The 22254-nt window shown below is 40.9% G+C and overlaps 2 protein-coding genes across 6 annotated transcripts in view; both read right to left on the reverse strand.

The window, feature by feature from the left end:
* Nucleotides 1-22254, reverse strand: part of LOC115463418 (oocyte zinc finger protein XlCOF6-like) — a 1170818-nt gene that overhangs the window by 314428 nt on the left and 834136 nt on the right. The window lies entirely within an intron of this gene.
* Nucleotides 10276-18588, reverse strand: LOC115463259 (zinc finger protein 729-like). 2 transcript variants are annotated; one of them, XM_030193623.1, is made up of 5 exons: nucleotides 18555-18588; nucleotides 12265-14979; nucleotides 11845-12012; nucleotides 11089-11256; nucleotides 10276-10752 (listed from the first exon to the last, which is right to left on the reverse strand). In XM_030193623.1, exons 1-5 carry the CDS (start codon nucleotides 18586-18588, stop codon nucleotides 10430-10432), a joined length of 3408 nt encoding a protein of 1135 aa, XP_030049483.1. In that variant the 3' UTR covers nucleotides 10276-10429. The 2 variants fall into 2 exon arrangements, with proteins under 2 accessions (XP_030049483.1, XP_030049475.1); XM_030193615.1 differs by having other exon boundaries at nucleotides 11845-14979.

Consider the following 22254-nt stretch of genomic DNA (forward strand, 5'->3'; position numbering starts at 1 on the left):
ACAGAAAGAAAAAGGAAAATCTAGTGCAGAATCAGGCACGTACCCTGATTTGAAAACCCTAATTACATCAGAACAATATGACTTGGCAACACAATTTGAAATTGAGGGACGACTGCGGATGTATTCCGAGCCTCCCATGACCATGTCAACCCCAACTCATAAGCGAACAAAAACTATGCCAACATCTTTAACCCCAGGGCCCCCCAGGCCAATTTTTCGAGGCACGCATGTGGCTGCAGAGCTTATGAGACTGAATAATACTAGATATGGTGAGGAATGGTGGGGGGCTACTAGACACTTGTTAAATGTAAAACGGCTCCCCTTGCCGTGCAATGAAAATGGTCCTAGTACACATGAGGACATTCAGGAATTATTAGAGGTTGTCAACAAAAATTGCCCGGGTATAGGGACTGGAACATTTGTAAAAGAGGGATAATTGGGGGAATTCTGGGATAATTGGTTCCACCAAATAAAATGTGATTTGGAAGAGGAAGGTAAACAGGAGATTTGCAGTGCTTTAGATAGTAGTGCTTTACATATGCCAGTTATGACGCGCTTAGACGCAGCTGGCAATCGAGTACGCCATTACAAACCATACACCCCCGTAGATGTTACAACTTTAGTTGCAAAAATTCCCAGTATAGTGAAAGGAGCTCGTATGTGGTTAGATGGGATAGAACAGGCAACTGCAGGGACTCAATTGACTATTGGAGATTTTAAAGCCCTGTGTGCAGCGTCAGGTATCAGTATTTCTCAACTGGCAGTGCAGTGTGGATATCAGCGCCTGTCATCACATACTGTGGATGGGGATGTATACGCAGGGAATAGTAAGGCTGCACTTTCTGCAGCTCTGCATGTGATGTATCCAACCCCGATTGATTTTTCAGCCATTACGGCAAATAAATGGGACCCTAAAACTGATTTTTCGGCACATTTAACAAAATGTATAAATTTGTATAAGGCTCAAACAGGGCAAGATGCAGATGTGGACCATAATGTAGCAGTATTTTTACACCTATTTATGTCCACACTGCCTGATAATATGCGTAAAAATTTAGACGCTGTCATTGCCCTGTCCTCAAAGCCATGGCCAGAAATAAGAGAGACGTTGATGCATTTTAGTAATGTGCATCGTAAACTGATAGAGACCCCACAGAAAGAACAGGCTAAATTAACTTCTAAGTTAATGACTATGCAGTTAAAGGATTTGGAAAGCAAGGAACAGGATAGAAACAAAAAACAGGAAACAATGGTAATGCCCTCTGCCTCACCTCCACAGGTCATTTACTATGTACAACCGGGATATAGCCGGCCGTACCAACCAAGGGGACGAGGCATGGTTAGAGGCAGGGGTAGAGGTCGAGGGATGCAAGGATCAGGACCATCACCTAATAGAAGGACGCATGTACAATGTTGGGGCTGTAATCAATTTGGTCACTATGCTTCAGAATGTTATCAGAATGCAGGAATGCCCCAAGTACAAATGCAGACGCAGCAAGGATTGATGCCACAAGTAGTAGGGATGCCTGTGAGTGCCCTGCAGACTGCAATACAGCAGCCGGCACATTGACAATTGGAAAATATGGAACTCCTGTGAGATTTTTGATAGATACAGGGGCAAGTACCTCTGTGTTATGTGCAAAACCACTGGGAGTTAAGCTTTCAAATCAGTATAGAACAACAGTGGGATTTACGGGGATAGAACAAAGAAAAAGGCTAACAGAACCCACTCTGGTGCGACTGGAATGCCAACCGCACGGTTCAAGGGAGGCTGTGGTACCCTTCTTAGTGGCACCTGATTGCCCAGTAAATTTGTGTGGTAGACACTTGTTGTCTCAATTAGGATTGTGTTTAGATTTTGGAAATAAAGAAATACCAAGTTTGCTCACTATGGTCCAACAGTTGAATAATGAAAATAAAGTAAAGGTTATGGAAGAATTACCGCAACATATTTGGAGTACAAGTGATTCACCATATGGACTAGCCGTAAATGCAAAACCCCATAAGATAGAATTAATAGAAGGGGCAAAGGGGCCGAAGCAAGACCCTTACCCCATACGACCTAAATTAGTATCCAAAACCCTGGAACACATTGATAAATTATTGAAATGTGGTATTATTGAACCTTCAGTATCCCCGTACAATACCCCATTGTTTCCGGTCCCGAAAGGGGAAAACAATGTAAGGATAGTACATGATTTAAGAGAGCTAAATGAGGTTACAAAAAATCAATTTCCGATTTGTGCGAATCCTGCTACTCTTTTGCATACCCAGAATATATATGCATATAACACTGTTATTGACTTGTCTAATGCATTCTTTTCAATACCTCTTCATCCAGAGTCTAGGGATTTGACGTCATTTATAGTACAGAATGAGGCATATCGGTGGACTAGGATGCCGCAAGGCTTTACTGATAGTCCATCGGTATTCTCAAAACAACTAATGATGGATTTAAAGGATTTCAGGAGTCAATTGCCTGACACGGTGTCATTGTTTATCTATGTAGATGATATTCTACTGTCTGCTGAGACTGAAACAGAATGCCTAGAATGGACTAGAAAATTATTTTTGTTATTAGGAGAGTTAGGATATAAATGTAACAAGGAGAAATATATTGTAGCTCAGTCTACTGTCACCTTTTTAGGACAAAATGTTTCAGCAGAACATAAGGTCATTATACCGGAAGTTATATCTATTTTAAATGAGACTCCGGTACCGCAAACTGTTACTCAGTTACGTGCTGTTTTGGGAATGTTAAATTACTGCAGACAATGGATACCAAATTATACACAAAAAGTAATGAGACTTTATAAACATTTGAAACTGCCCGCAGCCACACCAAAGAATACACTAATTGTATTGGAAGAGCAGGATAAGATAGTATTGGCTAAGATTGTGAGGGATTTGTTATCCCCAGGACCTTTAGCAGTAATAGATATCCAATCACCTGTGCATCTGTGGGTAAAAGACATGGGAAACAGTTGGGCAGCTATGATTAATCAAAATAATGAAGTAAATACACCTGTAGCTTTTTTGTCAGGCTCTTTTAATCATGTGGAAAAGGGAATGAAAGAAATACCAAAGTTATTGACAGCTATTGTGGCAGCAATAGGCAAATGGAGAGCACAAATGCCTTTTGTTCCTATTGTAATACATACCAACCACACGATTAAAACGCTGTTGAGCCCTAGCCAAACAGCATTGACAGCCACTAGATTTGGAAAATATCAAGCAGTACTTTTAGGACAAGATATAAGAATAATACCATTAACTAAAGAACAGAGAAATAAGATAGATCTGCTTTTTCCTGTCGATCTAGAGGGTGAGATCGATACTATAAAAATCCCTACATTTCACTGTCTTACTTTTGAACCCTTATCTGATGGGTTAATATGGTTTACAGATGGAGCTTGTGAAAGGACTGTTGCAGGCTTTGCCTGCGTGCAGGTAGATGAGAATCTAAGAAAGATAACACAAGTACAATATAAAACCCCTCCTGACCATACTGCACAGCATGCTGAACTTTTGGCTGTTATTACGGCCTTACAACACACTGATATGACTCAAAATGTCACTATATATACTGATAGTGGTTACGTTGCAAGTTCACTACAGTATCATATATTAAAATGGCAGCGTAGGGGGATGATAACCAGTGCAGGTAAAAATTTACAACATTACACATATTGGAAATTGCTGTTTTAAATTTTGGCAAGAAGAGAACGTGAAGGTAGAAAAACTGCAGTTGTGTGGACCCCGGCCCACACTGAAAGGCCAACCTTTGAGGCACTAGGTAATGCAATGGCTGATGCAGCAGCAACGGAGGTGGTTAAGCAAAGTGAAAAGATTTTGTATAATACTAGACAGACACAGGAAGGGCCACTTACAAATGTAGATAAGATTGAAATGTGGCAGCCAGAGGGACAGGAAAGTGAAAAATGGTTGAAGAAAGGATGTATGAAATTGGGAAGTGAATGGTTTAATGCAGAAGAAGGATTACCTTGCATGCCAATGAGCCAGGCGATTAAGGTATTGGCTGAGTGGCATGCAACCATGCATTGGAATAAGGAAACAATGAGGCAACAATTTGAGCAAAGATTTTGGACTTTAAAACTTGATAACTTGATTCAACAGGTTGTGCAGAATTGCATGGTATGTAATATTAACATACCTAAAAGAGGTCCTAAAATATCACCTGGGACACTTCCAATACCAGAAGGCCCAGCAAAAGAATGGTATATTGATTTTACTGATATGATTGTTCCAGTGCAGGGAAAAAGATATTTGTTAGTTTGGGTGGATGCTTTCTCAAGGTGGATAGAAGCATTTCCATGTAAAAGGGAGACAGCACATGAAGTGGTACAATGCCTGGTAACTCATATTATGCCAAGCCATGGGTGTCCATCTAGAATAATTTCTGATAACGGGACACATTTTAATAACAGTGTTTTGAAAGAAATGGAAACGATTATGGGTTTAACACACAGAAAAGTATCAGTGTATCGCCCCACCTCCAATGGTTTGGTGGAGCGCTACAATGGTATTTTAAAAACAAAACTGAGAGTCTTACTAAAATCTCTCAATAAAGAAATGGTGGGAAAATTATTTATATACATGGCTTGATGTATTGCCATTAGCATTAATGACAATAAGGGCCCAACCTAATGGGCGTACAAAATTGACCCCATTCCAAATTCAGACAGGACGTCATTTCTTCCCGATGCAGATAGCAAGTACTGATAGCACAGCTCAGTACTGGCAAAAGCTACAACCAATGTTGAACCTGACAAGTGATATGATCCGAACAAATGTAGTATCACAGGCAGGGACTACTAATGATGTTTGTGCTTTTAAAGTAGGTGATCTAGTACTGTGAAAGAACTTTACACATAAAACGTGGAAGGATCCTGTGTATGTAGGACCTTTTGCTATTACGGCCCTTACTCAGACCGCTGCCCGTCTGGAAGGTCATACTTCTTGGATACATTTATCAGATATTCGACGAACTAATAATATTGAAATGGACAAAGAATAAACAAACATCATGTCCCTAAACATGATGGTATTGGACTGTTGTTGTTTGTTAATCTCAGCAGAGTGGACAATGAATACATGTGAGAATAGACTTGTTACAGTGGCCAAGATGTTGAATTTGACTGATTGTATCATATGTGCCCACTGACTGATATCATCCTTGTCCTTGCCAGCTATGATATATGGGACTACAATGATAAAATTGGGCACCGTTATCCCAATAATACCTGTGTAAGGGATGGTGGAAACCTTCATTGGACAAATGAGATTATTTATAAGCAAGCCTTGCTTACGGACAAGTATCCACAGACATCATTTTGGTGTCTGATTAATAGTATGACAACTGAAAACATTCCCCTGATAAAGTGCAATTACACGCACAATGTTGTAACAGGTAATTGGTCTATAGGAAGAAGTACAGTGACTGTAAATGTCACAGCCACCAAAGAAAAGTGTGGCAATAAAACAAATTGTAATAAGACTTTAACTCAATGATATGTAACAACTGATTCAATGAATGTTAATACTTTGGAATATGCTTTTAATTTGTGTAATTTTTAATACCACATCAGTTAATGCAATTAAGCATTATCCTTATAATTGTTCTTATATGAAAAGTAAGAATGACAGTGTACTTCCCTTTGATGAAACTCACTGTCTGTATTCAAAAGAAATATAAATTTTGTACCCTAGTACAGTTGAATCTGTTTAAGGCTGTGTAACATGTGTATTAGCATGTTTGCAAAGATGTGCCAGGATGCTTTTAAAATGATAATGGTAACTGAAATCAAGAATGAATAAAACTTTAATATGTCAGCCAAAAATATTGAAAAAGCGTGCAGAAACTGAATGCCACAAACAAGGGGGGAGGAGATTTAGAAGGGAGGTAAGGAAACAGACTGGAGCTAAAACAGATGTTTGAGGCCTGAAACAATCAGTCCTCAAAAGGGAGGATTTGTTGAACAAAAGCATACAAAATAGAAGTGGAAAGCTTCAAAGAACAGCAGAGCAAGCTGTTTCAACACTAAATCTCCTGGGACATGATGGGGCCCACATCAGCTAAAGGCATGGCTCCAGAAAGTCTGGAAAGCAAGGGGGAACACTAAGGGAAGACAGATGTAGCATGTTCTACATGATTAACAGTTTGTGGTATTCAGAGACTTGCACAGGAATGTTGTATGAGAAGTAGTCAGATGCCAAAGAACGGTATAAAAACAGAGTGGAACAGAGAGGTATTAAGCATTTTGATTTGCTTTAAGCACTCTGATTTCTCTCTCTGCATATAGCATTCTGATTTCTTTGCTTTACATTGCTTTGTTTTAATCATTCATTCTGGCTTGTATATTGCTTATCAAGAAATGCTTCCTGCAATAGCCCATTGAGCTATGCAGTCAATTCTGAACCAAGAATAAACTTGTTATATTAAATAGGAAATTCGTCTGGCCTTTTCTTCAAGCAGGCCTGGTGCGAGTTCCACCCGTTAAAAGCCATACCCTGGCTGTCTGATAGGGAGCTAAAAGAGATAATAAAGGTGGCCCCTCCACTGGTGGGGGGGCCACTTACTACATGGAGTAAAATTCGCATTAGCTTTTTTCGTGGACGAACTTTTTTCCTGCACATGTTGATTAGATATGCGCCGGGATTCGGCCCGGGATCCTCAGATCACTGCTTTAAGAAGTGGGAACAGAGGGGACTGTGGGAGCTGGGTCAGGTATGGGACGATGGGGAACTTCTTACTTTTGACGAAGTGCAGGAGGAATATGGGATTCCTGCCTCCAACGCCTTTCAGTTCCGCCAATTAAGAGATTTTATCCTGAGGCGTACAAAAGAAGAGCTGTGTTTGGAGGAAACACAATTAGAGCGGGCACTGGCTGGAGGAGGAGGAAGAGGAGGGGTATCTAGATTATATAAAGCGCTCCTATTACACTCGCAGCCCATCTTGCACTACACACAGAAGTGGGAAAAACTATTGGGGGTGTCTTATGAATACCATATGTGGGAAAGGGTGTTTACATCTTTACTTAAAGTGTCAATCTCTAATGCATTGGTAGAAAATGGCTATAAAATATTATACTGTTGGTATTACACACCGCAGAGACTAGCCAAGATGTTTAAGGGGGGGTCTGCTCTCTGCTGGCGCCAATGTGGCATCGAGGGTGATATGGTCCATATCTGGTGGGCTTGCCCGCAGGCCCAACAGTATTGGACGAGGGTTCTGAAGTTGATTGCGAGTATAACAAAAATTGTTTTTCCCATGAAAATGGACCACTGCTTGTTACACATAAGACTTCAGGGCAGTAAAAAATATGCGCACCAACTGGCCACTCAGATATTGGTGGCCAGCAAATTGGTGCTGGCGGTGGCATGGAAGCAGCAGACTCTGCCGGGACTGAAGTCGATTCTGCGTAAATTGGACTATATTCAGCTGATGTCTAAGTTGACTGCGATGCGTCTGGGTCATTTGCTGCCATACCACCGAATTTGGGACCCCTACACGGAGTGGTTGGCACGACCAGACTCTACCCTGACAATTCAATAGGGGGGAGGGAGGGTGGGGGAGGGGGGATGGTGGAAAAGGGGGACATAAACAGTTGGTTAAAAAATGTATTGAAGATGTTATACTGATATGTTGGAGGGTGCACGACTGTGTACTTGAATTTATGGTTGTATGTTGGATCTTTATTCAATAAAAATTTGGAAAAGTTAAAAAAAAAAAAAAAAGAAAAAGGGTACTTTGACATTGGAAGTGAGCTGAGGTGAGTGTGAATGTTCCAGTGTAGCACTGAATTTCAAGGGATAACCAGTGATTTACCATTTAAGAGTGAGAGAGGTTGTGCTTTGTGCTGGAAATTGTACTAAATGAGAAAGCCTAGAAGGGTGTCAGGAAAAAGTGTGTAAGGATTTTAACTGTGACACAGGGGAAATTGAAGGTGAATCTGTGATTTGAAGAAAGAAGCTATTAGGCTGTGTCTGTGGGGAAAGGTGGGTTATTTGTGAGTGCTCTGAGTTCAGTGCAAGGTTTGTCAGGTGGCAGATTAAGCACTGCTTTTGTATGATTGCTGTATTCTCCAGACTGATCTGATAGCTGTGCAGGGAAATGTTATGTTATGTTTATATGTGAAGATGGAATGTTGAATCACCATTTGAATATGGAATGTGTTACTGTGTGAGATCCCTGAATGGAGTGCCAGAGCCTCCGGCCGCCTTATAGAATAGGGAATTAACAGTGAGAAATAGGCTGTGAAGTGAGTACTCCTGTAACTTATTTTATTTCAATTAGAGAGTGTGGCCACAGTATTGAGAATTGATTAAATGTCACCAGAGAGGAGTCCGGTCCTGAACAAGCTCAGGGAGTTTTAAGGTTTTGCATCCGGTTATTTTCTTTGTAAGTGAGGTTTAGGGAGAATAGATCGGTGAATTATTCTCTGCCGGATTTCCAGCTGAACTCCAACGCAAGAAAGACCTCACGTAAATCAATTCAACCACAGCTAAGTGACATTTGCAAAGGGTGTTGAAGGACATATAGTTTTTTTTTATTTACAACATTTTAAGGGAAAACTAAAGCACAGAACAACATCAAATATAAAAAATCCATGTTTTCCTGACTTGCTAAGTGTTCTGGGTTCAAGTGAGATTCCTGCAAAAACATCCATAATACCTATAAAAACTCAAATTCTGACTTCAATAGCAAGGAAAGAGAATAACAACAAATATCTGATTTTGATAAAAAGACAATTTAAATATTTCTCTGAAAAGGTTCTTTTCTGCCTTTTTAGGTGATTTTGTTGAAAGAAACAGAAAAAGTGAAGGGTATACTTGTAAAACTACTTTTGAATGTTGAATATGTTATTGCAGTTCTATTAAGCCACATACTAATGGTGAATTTGAGTTTATTTGAATGAAAATTTGCTTGCATTTGTATTCAATAAAGAAAAAGATAATTTGCAAATCTGAAGGTGCGGTTCTTCCATTTCAGGAACAAATCCTAAATTTAGATTCTTTTCCTCCTTTATTCTTTGAGAGTAAAGGACGAGGTTAGTTTATTTGTTCCACTCCCTTGGCTATGAGTGTGTGTTCCCTGGATATTCGCCACGACTACAACAATCAGGTATCTGGGAGCACATCACTACAGTCCAGCCGAGATGGGTGGTAACAATATCACTCTCAAAGGGTTCAATTAAATTGTCCATGTAACTCTCTAATAAAATTATATCTGAAACAAAATTATTTACTGCCACCGTTAGGTCCCAAAGCACCTTCTAGATGGTATTCAATGTAACCTCCACGGGAGCCAAAAACTCCAAGCTGATTTCTCTTAGGTGTTTAGGAGTGGTTCCGCCGATTCGGGTTCTGCTGTAAACGTCCTCCGTTTCAGCATATGCCTCTAACTCACTCCTCCACTCCTTTGGACATGGTGATTGAATAATTCGGGAGTGATGGAGTTGTTTTTTCCAGGTCCAAGAACGTCGACGCTCCTTCGCCGGCGCTAATCAAAGGACTCGCCAACTCTTTCATCTGTGGGCAGTTCGTTGCGCAGCGGTCCTGCACTTGCTGCTCAGGGGACAAAACGCTGGCCATCGGCAGCTGACCGCCAGTTGTCCCCTTCCTCTCAGTTAAGGTAACTGCAATTGCAACCTCAATTGCAACCTCAGAGGGCAGCTGGGCCGTTGGGCATACGAACTTCAGGTCACCATCTTACCACTCTCCCAGTTTGGGACACTCTTTGTCTGGTTTCTCCTCAGAGGCCTGTCTGATATGGGTAACCTTTCATCATAGCCCTCTGAGTCATTGAAACACAGAAGCCTCTCCAGCACTACAAGGTGGTGTCCCTTCGGAGGGTCATTTGATGAGCTTTCAAGTGTGATGAACAAGTGAAAACTTTATTCACTCAGTGCATGTAAAAGGTTTCTTTCCACTGTGGATCAGTTCATGTTTTTTCAAGTATGATGAACAAATGAAACTTTTATTACACTCAGAGCATGTAAAAGGTTTCTGTCCACTGTGGATCATTTGATGAGTTTTCAGGTGTGCTGACTGAGTAAAACTTTTATTACACTCAGTACATGTAAAAGGTTTCTTTCCACTGTGGATCATTTGATGAGTTTTCAGATATGAAGAAGAACTAAAGCTTTTATTACACTCAGAGCATGTAAAAGGTTTCTTTCCACTGTGGATCATTTGATGAAGTTTTAAGCGTGATGAACAAGTGAAACCTTTATTACACTCAGAGCATGTAAAAGGTTTAATTCCACTGTGAATGTTTTGGTGAATTTTCAGATTTGATGACCTGGTGAAACTTTTATTACACTCAGCACATGTAAAGGGTGTCTTTCCATCGTGGATCAGTTGATGGTTTTTCAGATGTCCTAGCTGAATGAAACTTTTACCGCATTCAACACATAAAAGGTTTCTTTCCACTGTGGCTCATTCGATGAAGTTTTAAGCGTGATGAACAAGTGAAACTTTTATTACAATCAGTGCATGTAAAAGGTTTCTTTCCACTGTGGATCATTTGATGAGTTTTCAGATATGAAGAAGAACTAAAGCTTTTATTACACTCAGAGCATGTAAAAGGTTTCTTTCCACTGTGAATCAGTTGATGAATTTTCAGGTATGATGATGAAGTGACAGTTTTATTACACTCAGAGCATGTAAAAGGTTTCTTTCCACTGTGGATCATTTGATGAAGTTTTAAGCGTGATGAACAAGTGAAACCTTTATTACACTCAGAGCATGTAAAAGGTTTCTTTCCACTGTGGCTCATTTGGTGAATTTTCAGGTATGATGATGAAGTGAAAGTTTTATTACACGCAGTGCATGTAAAAGGTTTCATTCCACTGTGGATCATTTGATGAGTTTTCAGGTGTGATGACTGAGTAAAACTTTTATTACACTCAGTACATGTAAAAGGTTTCTTTCCACTGTGGATCATTTGATGAGTTTTCAGATATGATGACTGAGTAAAACTTTTATTACACTCAGTACATGTAAAAGGTTTCTTTCCACTGTGGCTCATTTGATGAGTTTTCAGATATGATGACTGAGTAAAACTTTTATTACACTCAGAGCATGTAAAAGGTTTCTTTCCACTGTGGATCAGTTGATGAATTTTCAGGTATGATGATGAAGTGAAAGTTTTATTACACTCAGAGCATGTAAAAGGTTTCTTTCCACTGTGGATCATTTGATGAAGTTTTAAGCTTGATGAACAAGTGAAACCTTTATTACACTCAGAGCATGTAAAAGGTTTCTTTCCACTGTGGCTCATTTGGTGAATTTTCAGATATGAAGAAGAACTAAAGCTTTTATTACACTCAGAGCATGTAAAAGGTTTCTTTCCACTGTGGATCAGTTGATGAATATTCAGGTATGATGATGAAGTGAAAGTTTTATTACACGCAGTGCATGTAAAAGGTTTCTTTCCACTGTGGATCATTTGATGAGCTTTCAGGTGTGATGACTGAGTAAAACTTTTATTACACTAAGAGCATGTAAAAGGTTTCTTTCCACCGTGGATCAGTTGATGAATTTTCAGGTATGATGATGAAGTGAAAGTTTTATTACACTCAGAGCATGTAAAAGGTTTCTTTCCACTGTGGATCAGTTCATGTTTTTTCAAGTATGATGAACAAATGAAACTTTTATTACACTCAGAGCATGTAAAAGGTTTCTGTCCACTGTGGATCATTTGATGAGTTTTCAGGTGTGCTGACTGAGTAAAACTTTTATTACACTCAGTACATGTAAAAGGTTTCATTCCACTGTGGATCATTTGATGAGTTTTCAGATATGATGACTGAGTAAAACTTTTATTACACTCAGAGCATGTAAAAGGTTTCTTTCCACTGTGGATCAGTTGATGAATTTTCAGGTATGATGATGAAGTGAAAGTTTTATTACACTCAGAGCATGTAAAAGGTTTCTTTCCACTGTGGATCATTTGATGAAGTTTTAAGCTTGATGAACAAGTGAAACCTTTATTACACTCAGAGCATGTAAAAGGTTTCTTTCCACTGTGGCTCATTTGGTGAATTTTCAGATATGAAGAAGAACTAAAGCTTTTATTACACTCAGAGCATGTAAAAGGTTTCTTTCCACTGTGGATCAGTTGATGAATTTTCAGGTATGATGATGAAGTGAAAGTTTTATTACACTTAGAGCATGTAAAAGGTTTCTTTCCACTGTGGATCATTTGATGAGCTTTCAGGTGTGATGACTGAGTAAAACTTTTATTACACTCAGAGCATGTAAAAGGTTTCTTTCCACTGTGGATCAGTTGATGAATTTTCAGGTATGATGATGAAGTGAAAGTTTTATTACACGCAGTGCATGTAAAAGGTTTCTTTCCACTGTGGATCATTTGATGAGCTTTCAGGTGTGATGACTGAGTAAAACTTTTATTACACTCAGAGCATGTAAAAGGTTTCTTTCCACCGTGGATCAGTTGATGAATTTTCAGGTATGATGATGAAGTGAAAGTTTTATTACACTCAGAGCATGTAAAAGGTTTCTTTCCACTGTGAATCATTTGATGAGTTTTCAGGTGTGATGACTGAGTAAAACTTTTATTACACTCAGAGCATGTAAAAGGTTTCTTTCCACTGTGGATCAGTTGATGAATTTTCAGGTATGATGATGAAGTGAAAGTTTTATTACACTCAGAGCATGTAAAAGGTTTCTTTCCACTGTGGATCAGTTGATGAATTTTCAGGTATGATGATGAAGTGAAAGTTTTATTACACTCAGAGCATGTAAAAGGTTTCTTTCCACTGTGGCTCATTTGGTGAATTTTCAGATATGAAGAACTAAAGCTTTTATTACACTCAGAGCATGTAAAAGGTTTCTTTCCACTGTGGATCATTTGATGACGTTTTAAGCGTGATGAATAAGTGAAACTTTTATTACAATCAGTGCATGTAAAAGGTTTCTTTCCACTGTGAATCATTTGATGAGTTTTCAGATATGAAGAAGAACTAAAGCTTTTATTACACTCAGAGCATGTAAAAGGTTTCTTTCCAATGTGGATCATTTGATGACATTTTAAGTGTGATGAACAAGTGAAACTTTTATTACACTCAGAGCACGTAAAAGGTTTCTTTCCACTGTGGATCATTTGATGACGTTTTAAGCGTGATGAATAAGTGAAACTTTTATTACAATCAGTGCATGTAAAAGGTTTCTTTCCACTGTGAATCATTTGATGAGTTTTCAGATATGAAGAAGAACTAAAGCTTTTATTACACTCAGTACATGTAAAAGGTTTCTTTCCACTGTGGATCATTTGATGACATTTTAAGTGTGATGAACAAGTGAAACTTTTATTACACTCAGAGCATGTAAAAGGTTTCTTTCCACTGTGAATCATTTGATGAGTTTTCAGGTGTAATGACCGAGTAAAGCTTTTATTACACTCAGTACATGTAAAAGGTTTCTTTCCACTGTGAATCATTTGATGAGTTTTCAGATATGAAGAAGAACTAAAGCTTTTATTACACTCAGTACATGTAAAAGGTTTCTTTCCACTGTGGATCATTTGATGACATTTTAAGCGTGATGAACAAGTGAAACTTTTATTACACTCAGAGCATGTAAAAGGTTTCTTTCCACTGTGGATCATTTGATGACGTTTTAAGCGTGATGAATAAGTGAAACTTTTATTACACTCAGAGCATGTAAAAGGTTTCTTTCCACTGTGGATCATTTGATGACGTTTTAAGCGTGATGAATAAGTGAAACTTTTATTACAATCAGTGCATGTAAAAGGTTTCTTTCCACTGTGAATCATTTGATGAGTTTTCAGATATGAAGAAGAACTAAAGCTTTTATTACACTCAGAGCATGTAAAAGGTTTCTTTCCACTGTGGCTCATTTGGTGAATTTTCAGATATGAAGAAGAACTAAAGCTTTTATTACACTCAGAGCATGTAAAAGGTTTCTTTCCACTGTGGATCATTTGATGACGTTTTAAGCGTGATGAATAAGTGAAACTTTTATTACAATCAGTGCATGTAAAAGGTTTCTTTCCACTGTGAATCATTTGATGAGTTTTCAGATATGAAGAAGAACTAAAGCTTTTATTACACTCAGTGTATATAAAAGGATTCTTTCCACTGTGGGTCATTTGATGCATTTTCAGCTGCGACTTATCACTGAAACATTTACCACATTCAGTACATGTAAATGGTTTCTGTCCACTGTGAATTATTTGGTGCCGTTTCAGAATTGAGAACAAACTGAAAGTTTGACTACACTCAGTACATGGAAAGGTTTTCTTTCTGCTGCGGATGATTTTGTGCACTTTCAGATATGATGAAGTAGTGAAACTCTTATTACACTCAGTACAAGGAAAGAGTCTCTTTCTGATGTGCTCCATGAATCCAGTGTGTGTTCTTTGGTGTGTAATTAATGATTTCCGATGACAAAATCTTTTGCTACATTTGTTACATGAAAATGACATACGTTCAGCATGAATTCTCTGGTTTAATTTCAAATTTATGTTCTGTTTGAAAGTCTTTTCACACTGAGAACATGAAAAAGATCTCTCCCTACTATCGGTTCTCTTATCCAATAAGAAATGCTCAATCTGATTGAAGATTATTCCACAGCTGTCACACACAGAAGGTTTATTCCCTTTCCTCTCTTCTTGGGGGAGTTTAGAAGGCTCTGGATCACTGTTACTATCCTGGAAGGGACCCTTGGTTCTCAAGTGTCTCTGGTGCTGAGGGAGGTCTGTGAGATCCCTGTCACTTCTTTCACACTCAGTAATTCCACAAGGTGTTTCTCCAGCTTGGTCTCTCTCCTCCTTCTCCAGCTCCTGCTGATGATTCCTCGGGTGTCTCCTCTCCATCCTTTGGGAAATATTCCGATCGTCATTTCCTTCCGTTTGTATAACAGATTCTTCTTGATTCTGCTCTCGCTTGAGCTCCTGTTCAGCCTCATTAACTGTTGGGATATGAAAAGAAAGACATTAATTACGTATTACTTCTACAGAAAGCTACTACTGATCAAGGAAGAGAATTTTCTGCGCCAGTGCATCAGACGCACCAAAGCTGGCAGGAATGTGAAAAAGTGCACCAAGCACCCTTCTATAATGTTGCATCTAAGTGTTATAGCATGTAAATACAAGGGGGGGAGGGGGTAAACATGACAGAACCCACGAGGGAGGGAGCGATGCTGGAGCTGGTGCTCACAAATGGGGATAGTGTGTCAAATGACCGAGTGTGTGCCCACCTGGACAGCAGTGACCATGAAACAGTTTGATTTGATATGACAGCTGGAGGGCAGCCACTCAAAACTCAAAGTCCTGGATTTCAAGGATGCTGACTTTAGTAAAATGGGGGAATACCTGAGGAAGGAGCTGATGGGCTGGGAGGACAAACGAGAAGTGGAAGGACAGTGGTCCAGACTGAAAGAAGCTATAAATAGGGCCACAAGCATTTATGTAAGGAAAGTAAATAAAAGCAAGAGAAAAAGGAAACCGATATGGTTCTCCAAGCAAGTGGCTGAGCAAATAAAGGCTAAAGAGTTGGCGTTCCTGAAATACAGAAAAACTCAAGAAGAGGAACACGGAGAGGAATACCGGATGAAACAGAAAGAAGCCAAGAGAGAGATACGTCTGGCGAAAGCACAAGCGGAAGAACAAATGGCTAGAAATGTAAGGAGGGGTGACAAAAATTTCTTCAGGTATATTAGTGAAAGGAGAATGACTAAAAAGGGAATTGTGAGACTAAAAGATACTGAGAACCGCTATGTAGATAATGATGAAGAAAAAGCAAATTTGCTAAATAGATACTTTTGTTCTGTTTTTACTGAAGAAAATCCTGGAGAAGGACCACGATTGACTGGCAAAAGTACATATGAGAATGGAGTGGACATAGTATCGTTTACGGAAGAGAGTGTGTATGAACAACTTGAAAATCCAAAGGTGGACAAAGCCATGGGACCAGACGGGATCCACCCTGGATACTGAGGGAGCTCAGAGAGGTTCTGGCGGGTCCCTTTTAAAGATTTGTTTAATAAATCCTTGGAGACGGGAGAGGTTCGATGGTATTGGAGAACGGCGGATGTGGTCCCTCTTCACAGAAGTGGTGATAGAAGCTAGAAACTACAGGCCGGTAAGCCTCACTTCGGTTATTGGAAAAGTAATGGAAGCGACGCTGAAGGAAAGGACAGTGAATTTCCTGGAAGCCAATAAGTTGCAAGATCCAAGACAACGTGGTTTTACCAAACGTAAATCGTGCCAAACGAATCTCATTGAATTCTTTGACTGGGTGACAGGAGAATTGAATCAGGGATGTGCTATAGACGTAATCTACTTAGATTTCAGCAAAGCTTTTGACACGGTTCCCCACAGGAGGCTCTTGAATAACCTTGACAGGCTGAAGATAGGACCCGACGTGGTGAACTGGATTAAGAACTGGTTGACGGACAAACGCCATAGGGTGGTGGTTAATGGAATTCGCTCGGATGAGGGAAAGGTGAGTAGTGGGGTGCTTCAGGGATCGGTGCTGGGGACAATTCTGTTCAATGTATTTGTGAGTGACATTGCCGAAGGGTTAGAAGGTAAAGTTTGCCTTTTTGCGGATGATACTAAGATTTGTAAGAGTGGACACCCAGGAGGGAGTGGAAAACATGAAAAAGGATCTGCAGAAGGTAGAAGAATGGTCTAAGGTCAATGCGAAGTAGAAATCCACGGGAGACGTATGCGTTAGGTGGTGAGAGTCTGATATGTACTCTCAGAGAGGGATCTTGGGGTGATAGTATCTGAGGATCTGAAGGCGACAAAACAGTGTGACAAGGCGGTGGCCGTAGCTAGAAGGTTGCTAGGCTGTATAGAGAGAGGTGTGATCAGCAGAAGAAAGGAGGTGTTGATGCCCCTGTATAAGTCGTTGGTGAGGCCCCACCTGGCGTATTGTGTTCAGTTTTGGAGGCTGTATCTTGTTAAGGATGTACAAAGAATTGAAGCGGTGCAAAGAAAAGCTACGAGAATGGTATGGGATTTGCGTTACAAGACGTATGAAAGGAGAAACAGGGGTGAAATGATATAGCCGTTCAAATATTTGAAAGGTATTAATCCGCAAACCAACCTTTTCCAGAGATGGGAAGGCAGTAGAACTAGAGGACATGAAATGAGATTGAAGGTGGGCAGACTCAAGAAAAATGTCAGGAAGTATTTTTTCACGGAGAGTGGTGGATACTTGGAATGCCCTCCTGCGGGAGGTGGTGGAGATGAAAACGGTAACAGAATTCAAAAATGCGTGGGATAAACATAAAGGAATCCTATTCAGAAGGAATGGATCCTCAGAAGCTTAGCGGAGATTGGGTGGCAGAGCCGATGGTGGGAGGCGGGGCTAGTGGTTGGGAGGCAAGGCTAGTGCTGGGCAGACTTCTACGGTCTGTGCCCTGAAAATGGCAGATACAACTCAAGGTCATATATACACATAAAGTAGCACATATGACTTAATCTTCTTGGGCAGACTGGGTGGACCGTACAGGTCTTTCTCTGCTGTCACCGTCATCTACTATGATATTGTCCTGGTGTTACAGAATATGATAACTGGAGGTGTGCTGTTATTGAATTACCAACCAATTTCATAAGTGAAAAATATGCACATGCTTTTGAAAAGGGCAAACTCCATGATATGAAGAGCCTGTGGGAGTCTCTGAAATTATAGGCCAATTGTGTGCAAGACCTGCAGAAACTGGGTCATTTTCTCTGTTAAATAGTAGAAAAGGATTTTCTATAAACAAATAATGTTGTTTTGTAACCTTCTTGTGTTTCAATAATTGTTTAGGGTTTTTTGGTCATACAAAGAGGAGAAAGGAATGACCTGCTTCGGTCCTATCCAGCTATGGAAAGGGTTGAAATTTCTGGCTATTTTCATGGTGTCACAGACCAGGGGGCCGAACCTGACTGATTCTCTCTAGAAACTGTTGAAAATCCTCCAAGAAATAGTGGGTGTGGAGGATAACCAACTCATTGGCACACGCAGAAGTTTCAATCTTTGTGGAAAATCAAATGTTGAAAAGAGCAGGAACAAAGACTGATGATCCTTGTCATGACCTAGAACCTTCCTCTCTAACTAACACATGGAAACAGCAGTTAATGATGATTTCTTGTATTACTCTTATCATGTGTTGATCCTGGAGACAATTCTGCAGCTTCGCAGTGTCAAAAGCCCTGGAAAGGCCAATGAACACAGTATCACACTTTTGATTGGTCTCAGCAGCTACTTTGACACACTCTGTTACACCCAGGACCTGAGCATTTTCAGCCTCGATGCAAGAACTGGAGGAAAATCTCTCTAGGAGGAAAGTTGTAGGACACACAGGAAGCTCTTAGGAGTGCCTCAGTCCTGCCCTCACACTGTCATCTTAAGACAGAGAGCAGGGCCAAGAGAAATCCTGATCACACCTGGAAGTTTCAGAAGTGGAGGAGATACAGAAAATATCTCCAATTACTTTTAATAAATCAGATGCTGTTCCTCTTTTAAAAATGCAGACAAAGCAATTCTTACCTAGGGAGATCAGGGTCTCATAATTCTCCTTCATCACCTCCCTGTAAAGCTCCTTCTGCCCTTCATCTAAATACTCCCACTCCTCCTGGGAGAAAGAGACAGTGATGTCCTCAAACGTCACCCGCATCTGAAACAAGAACCAAAAACTCACTCAGGGACATGTGGAGGTGCTCAGAATGCATTCGATTTCAGCTAGTTTTATTCGTCTATCATTTGGGGGATGATTTTAGAATGCCGGTGCTGTCAAGCCTCTTAATACTTGTTTAACTGTAAAATCTCAATACCTGAAGTCTCTATATTTTCTGAAGTTTCTTTTATTGAATAAAACACAGATACTCAGTCAGATGTTCAGCAGTGTTGCCCCAGGGCACAGAGACTCCCTAATTCTGAGAGCTGTATCGGTGATTGGAGATAGAAATCTGAAGAGCGCCAGGTTTATTGCAGAGGTGGGGAGATAGTTGAACAGGTAGAAGTAGCTCAGAGCTGGGTGACTGGAGAGTGCAATATCTCATTAAGAGGATATATTCAAGGTAAAAAAAACCAAGTTCTTTCCAAGGAGTGAAGCAGGAGAAGTGCTGTCTGAAGCAAGATGGAGAATGCCTCATGGAGAGAGAGAGACGGGGAGGTCAAGAAGGTTCACACAAGCCCAGGGAGGAGGAGGTAAAGACCAATGGGGACAGAGCCTGCCACCAGGTGGCAAGGGTGGTCCCAGAGGACAGCCCTCGATTGGAAGGAAAGGTCATGCCTGGCTGACCTCTCAGAACAGAGATAGTAAGACTGACCAGGAAATGATAGCAGGTAGACAAAGGAGCCAAGCTTGGCTGAGAAAGAGAGGAGGTCTGGGTAGCAGCACAAACCAATGGTAACAGTTCTAATACAGACAGGCAAGTGTGGCTGCATTGCTTGTGAACTACATTACACACAATGCATTGCTCACGTATCTTTGCAGTGGGAACTGCAGCAATGAGGATCCTTATAAGTGAGAATGACAGTAAAGGCATTAATCACATTTTAGGGTGACATTATAAACTAGTGCAAGACTGTCAGAGGACAGAACAGGTGCCCTGTGCATATGTAAAACACCAAATTACACGTGTAAATCAGCAAACAAGGACTTTAGGAAAGGCGGCTACTTCTACATGGAAGTGGCAGCACAGGGATACGTTACAGAGACATGTTCTGGGTGTGGCTTGGGTGATCCCTCACAGTACATGAGGATTTTTTATTATATAATGATAATACATATATACAGTGAAAAATTCCCACACTGGCATTATACCTGCATGTCGCCCTGAGGGATGCTGTTCTTTTTTTTTTAACTTATGCTTTTGTAAAATGACTTTGTCTAATATGTGTCCCAGCAAATACACATTTGTTTTTATTTTCACTGTGCTATATAGATCTATAGCTCTGTCGTGTTTTCAGAATATCCACAATAAATATGCATGAGAAAGAAGGCCTCCGTTACAGGCAAATGTATTTCAAATCTCTCTCACGCACACGCATTGTGGTAATCCTGAAAATCTAACCCATGCAGAATCCCAAAGAGAAGCGAGATTCCATGCTATCGATTCCCAGGAACAAGCAGTGGCTTCCCCCATGACTATCTCAACAGCAGACTATGGACTTTTCCTCCAGAAACTCACCTAAACCTTATTAAGCCCAGATATCCTAACTGCTGTTACAAGCTGAAGCCAAACAGTTAACCAAGACAAACGACTTGGGATTTTTATTTTTTTTTGGTGGGGGGGGGGGGGGGAGACGATGACATATAAATATTAAACAAAGCGTGGACAAGGCATAACCTTGTGGAACTCCTCTTAAAAACAGAAACAGATCTTGACACCCCCTCCACTTTGAACCAAAAAAATCTCGCTCTGACAAAAAAAAAAGGCGAACCAATCATAGCCCAAACCCCCTATAGCCCCTAAACCCAACATAAGCCACCTCTTCAAAAGAATATTGCCATCAACAGAATCAAAAGCAGACGACACATCTAAAGAAATCAAACAATAACTTTGGTTCTGATCTATCCCTCTCCGCAATGAATCCAAAATCGAGATCAGCAAAGTCTCTACGCTACTGGTTTTCTAAACCCATATTGAAACCTGTGCAAACAACATTTTCTTCCACAAACGCCTCAAGATGCGTTAAAACAACCTTCTCAATAACCCTTCCCAAAAATGGGACAACAGAAAAAGGTCTATAACTACTCATACTTTTAGGATTCAATTTCTCATTCTTTAACAATGGTTTTACAGTAGCTTACTTACAAGCAGCTGGCAGCCGATCTTCACTAAAGGACTAATTCACAAGACATGATAACGGTAAAGCGAGTTTACTTGCCATTTGAGGGATTACATCTGAACAGCAAGGGTCCCATACAGACCCAATTGGCAAAATCATCGAGACACCCCGGGTCATTTCCTGCACCCCTTCCTCATCAAACTCAACCCATTTCAACTCAAGAACGTGGACACCCTCCCCCCCCCCCCAACTCCATCCCTTGATCACCACAAGTTCTCACTCCCTTAACTAACAGAACCATCTTCTCCATCAAGTAATCCGCGTATGCCATGGCATCCGGTCCCCTTTTCATGTGCTTATCTTCATAACCATTAAGGTAAAATTATGTATAATCATACCTGATAATTTTCTTTCCATTAATCATAGCTGATCAATCCATAGACTGGTGGGTTGTGTCCATCTACCAGCAGGTGGAGATAGAGAGCAAACTTTTGCCTCCCTATATGTGGTCATGTGCTGCCGGAAACTCCTCAGTATGTCGATATCAAAGCTCCATCCGCAGGACTCAGCACTTAGAGAATTACACCCACGAAGGGACACTCTGCCCAGCTCACCACCGCCGAAACGGGGGAGGGGAATTAACCCAGCTCATCCCCACACAAGTGGGGGAGGGGAATCCGTCCAGCTCATCCCCGCGGAGCGGGGGAGGGACACCACACCCGCCGATGCGGGGGGATCTGGCTTATCCTGCAACCGCAACCGTGGGAGGAGCTGACTGACCCTAACACCGCCGAAGCGGGAGGGGTACAAAGCTGCCCTACAGCCGCACGAAGCGGGAGGGAGTGCCGGCAGAATTTTAAGTCTCAATCCAGCCCCGTAAAACGGAGGGGAGAGGAATGCAGCAGCTCACTGTAACACAAACTCGTCTTAACTCTTGAAGAATCCAAGTGAAAAAACTTGAACACGAAGTCTTTCTGAAGTAACTGAAGACTAAACTTGAACCTGAAATGCAACCAGAATAAAAACAGTACAGATATCTGGGAGGGGCTATGGATTGATCAGCTATGATTAATGGAAAGAAAATTATCAGGTATGATTATACATAATTTTACCTTCCATATCATCAAGCTGATCAATCCATAGACTGGTGGGATGTACCGAAGCAGTACTCACCCAGGGCGGGACATTGAAATCCCTGACCTCAACACTGAAGCTCCAAACCGGGCCTCCGCCCGTGCAGCCACAGTCAAGCGGTAATGCTTGGAGAATGTATGGGCCGAAGCCCAAGTTGCCGCCTTGCATATCTCTTCCAAGGAGACGGAACCGGCCTCTGCCATCGAGGCCGCCTGAGCTCTTGTGGAGTGAGCCTTCAGCTGGATAGGCGGCACCTTCCCCGCGGCCACATAAGCCGCTGCAATGGCTTCCTTGACCCATCTTGCCACTGTAGGCTTAG

The sequence above is a fragment of the Microcaecilia unicolor genome, chromosome 1, assembly GCF_901765095.1.
Source record: "Microcaecilia unicolor chromosome 1, aMicUni1.1, whole genome shotgun sequence".
NCBI lineage: Eukaryota > Metazoa > Chordata > Amphibia > Gymnophiona > Siphonopidae > Microcaecilia > Microcaecilia unicolor.

Bases quoted from the DNA above. Each gene is read 5' to 3' on its own strand.
- LOC115463259 (XM_030193615.1), bottom strand. From the start codon at position 18,588: ATGAAGGAGAATTATGAGACCCTGATCTCCCTAG. The intron at 14,980-18,554 runs GTAAGAATTGCT...ATATCCCAACAG, and splicing joins TGAGACCCTGATCTCCCTAG to TTAATGAGGCTGAACAGGAG. The intron at 11,257-11,844 runs GTTTTACTCAGT...AGTGTAATAAAG, and splicing joins ATGCTCTGAGTGTAATAAAA to GTTTCACTTGTTCATCAAGC.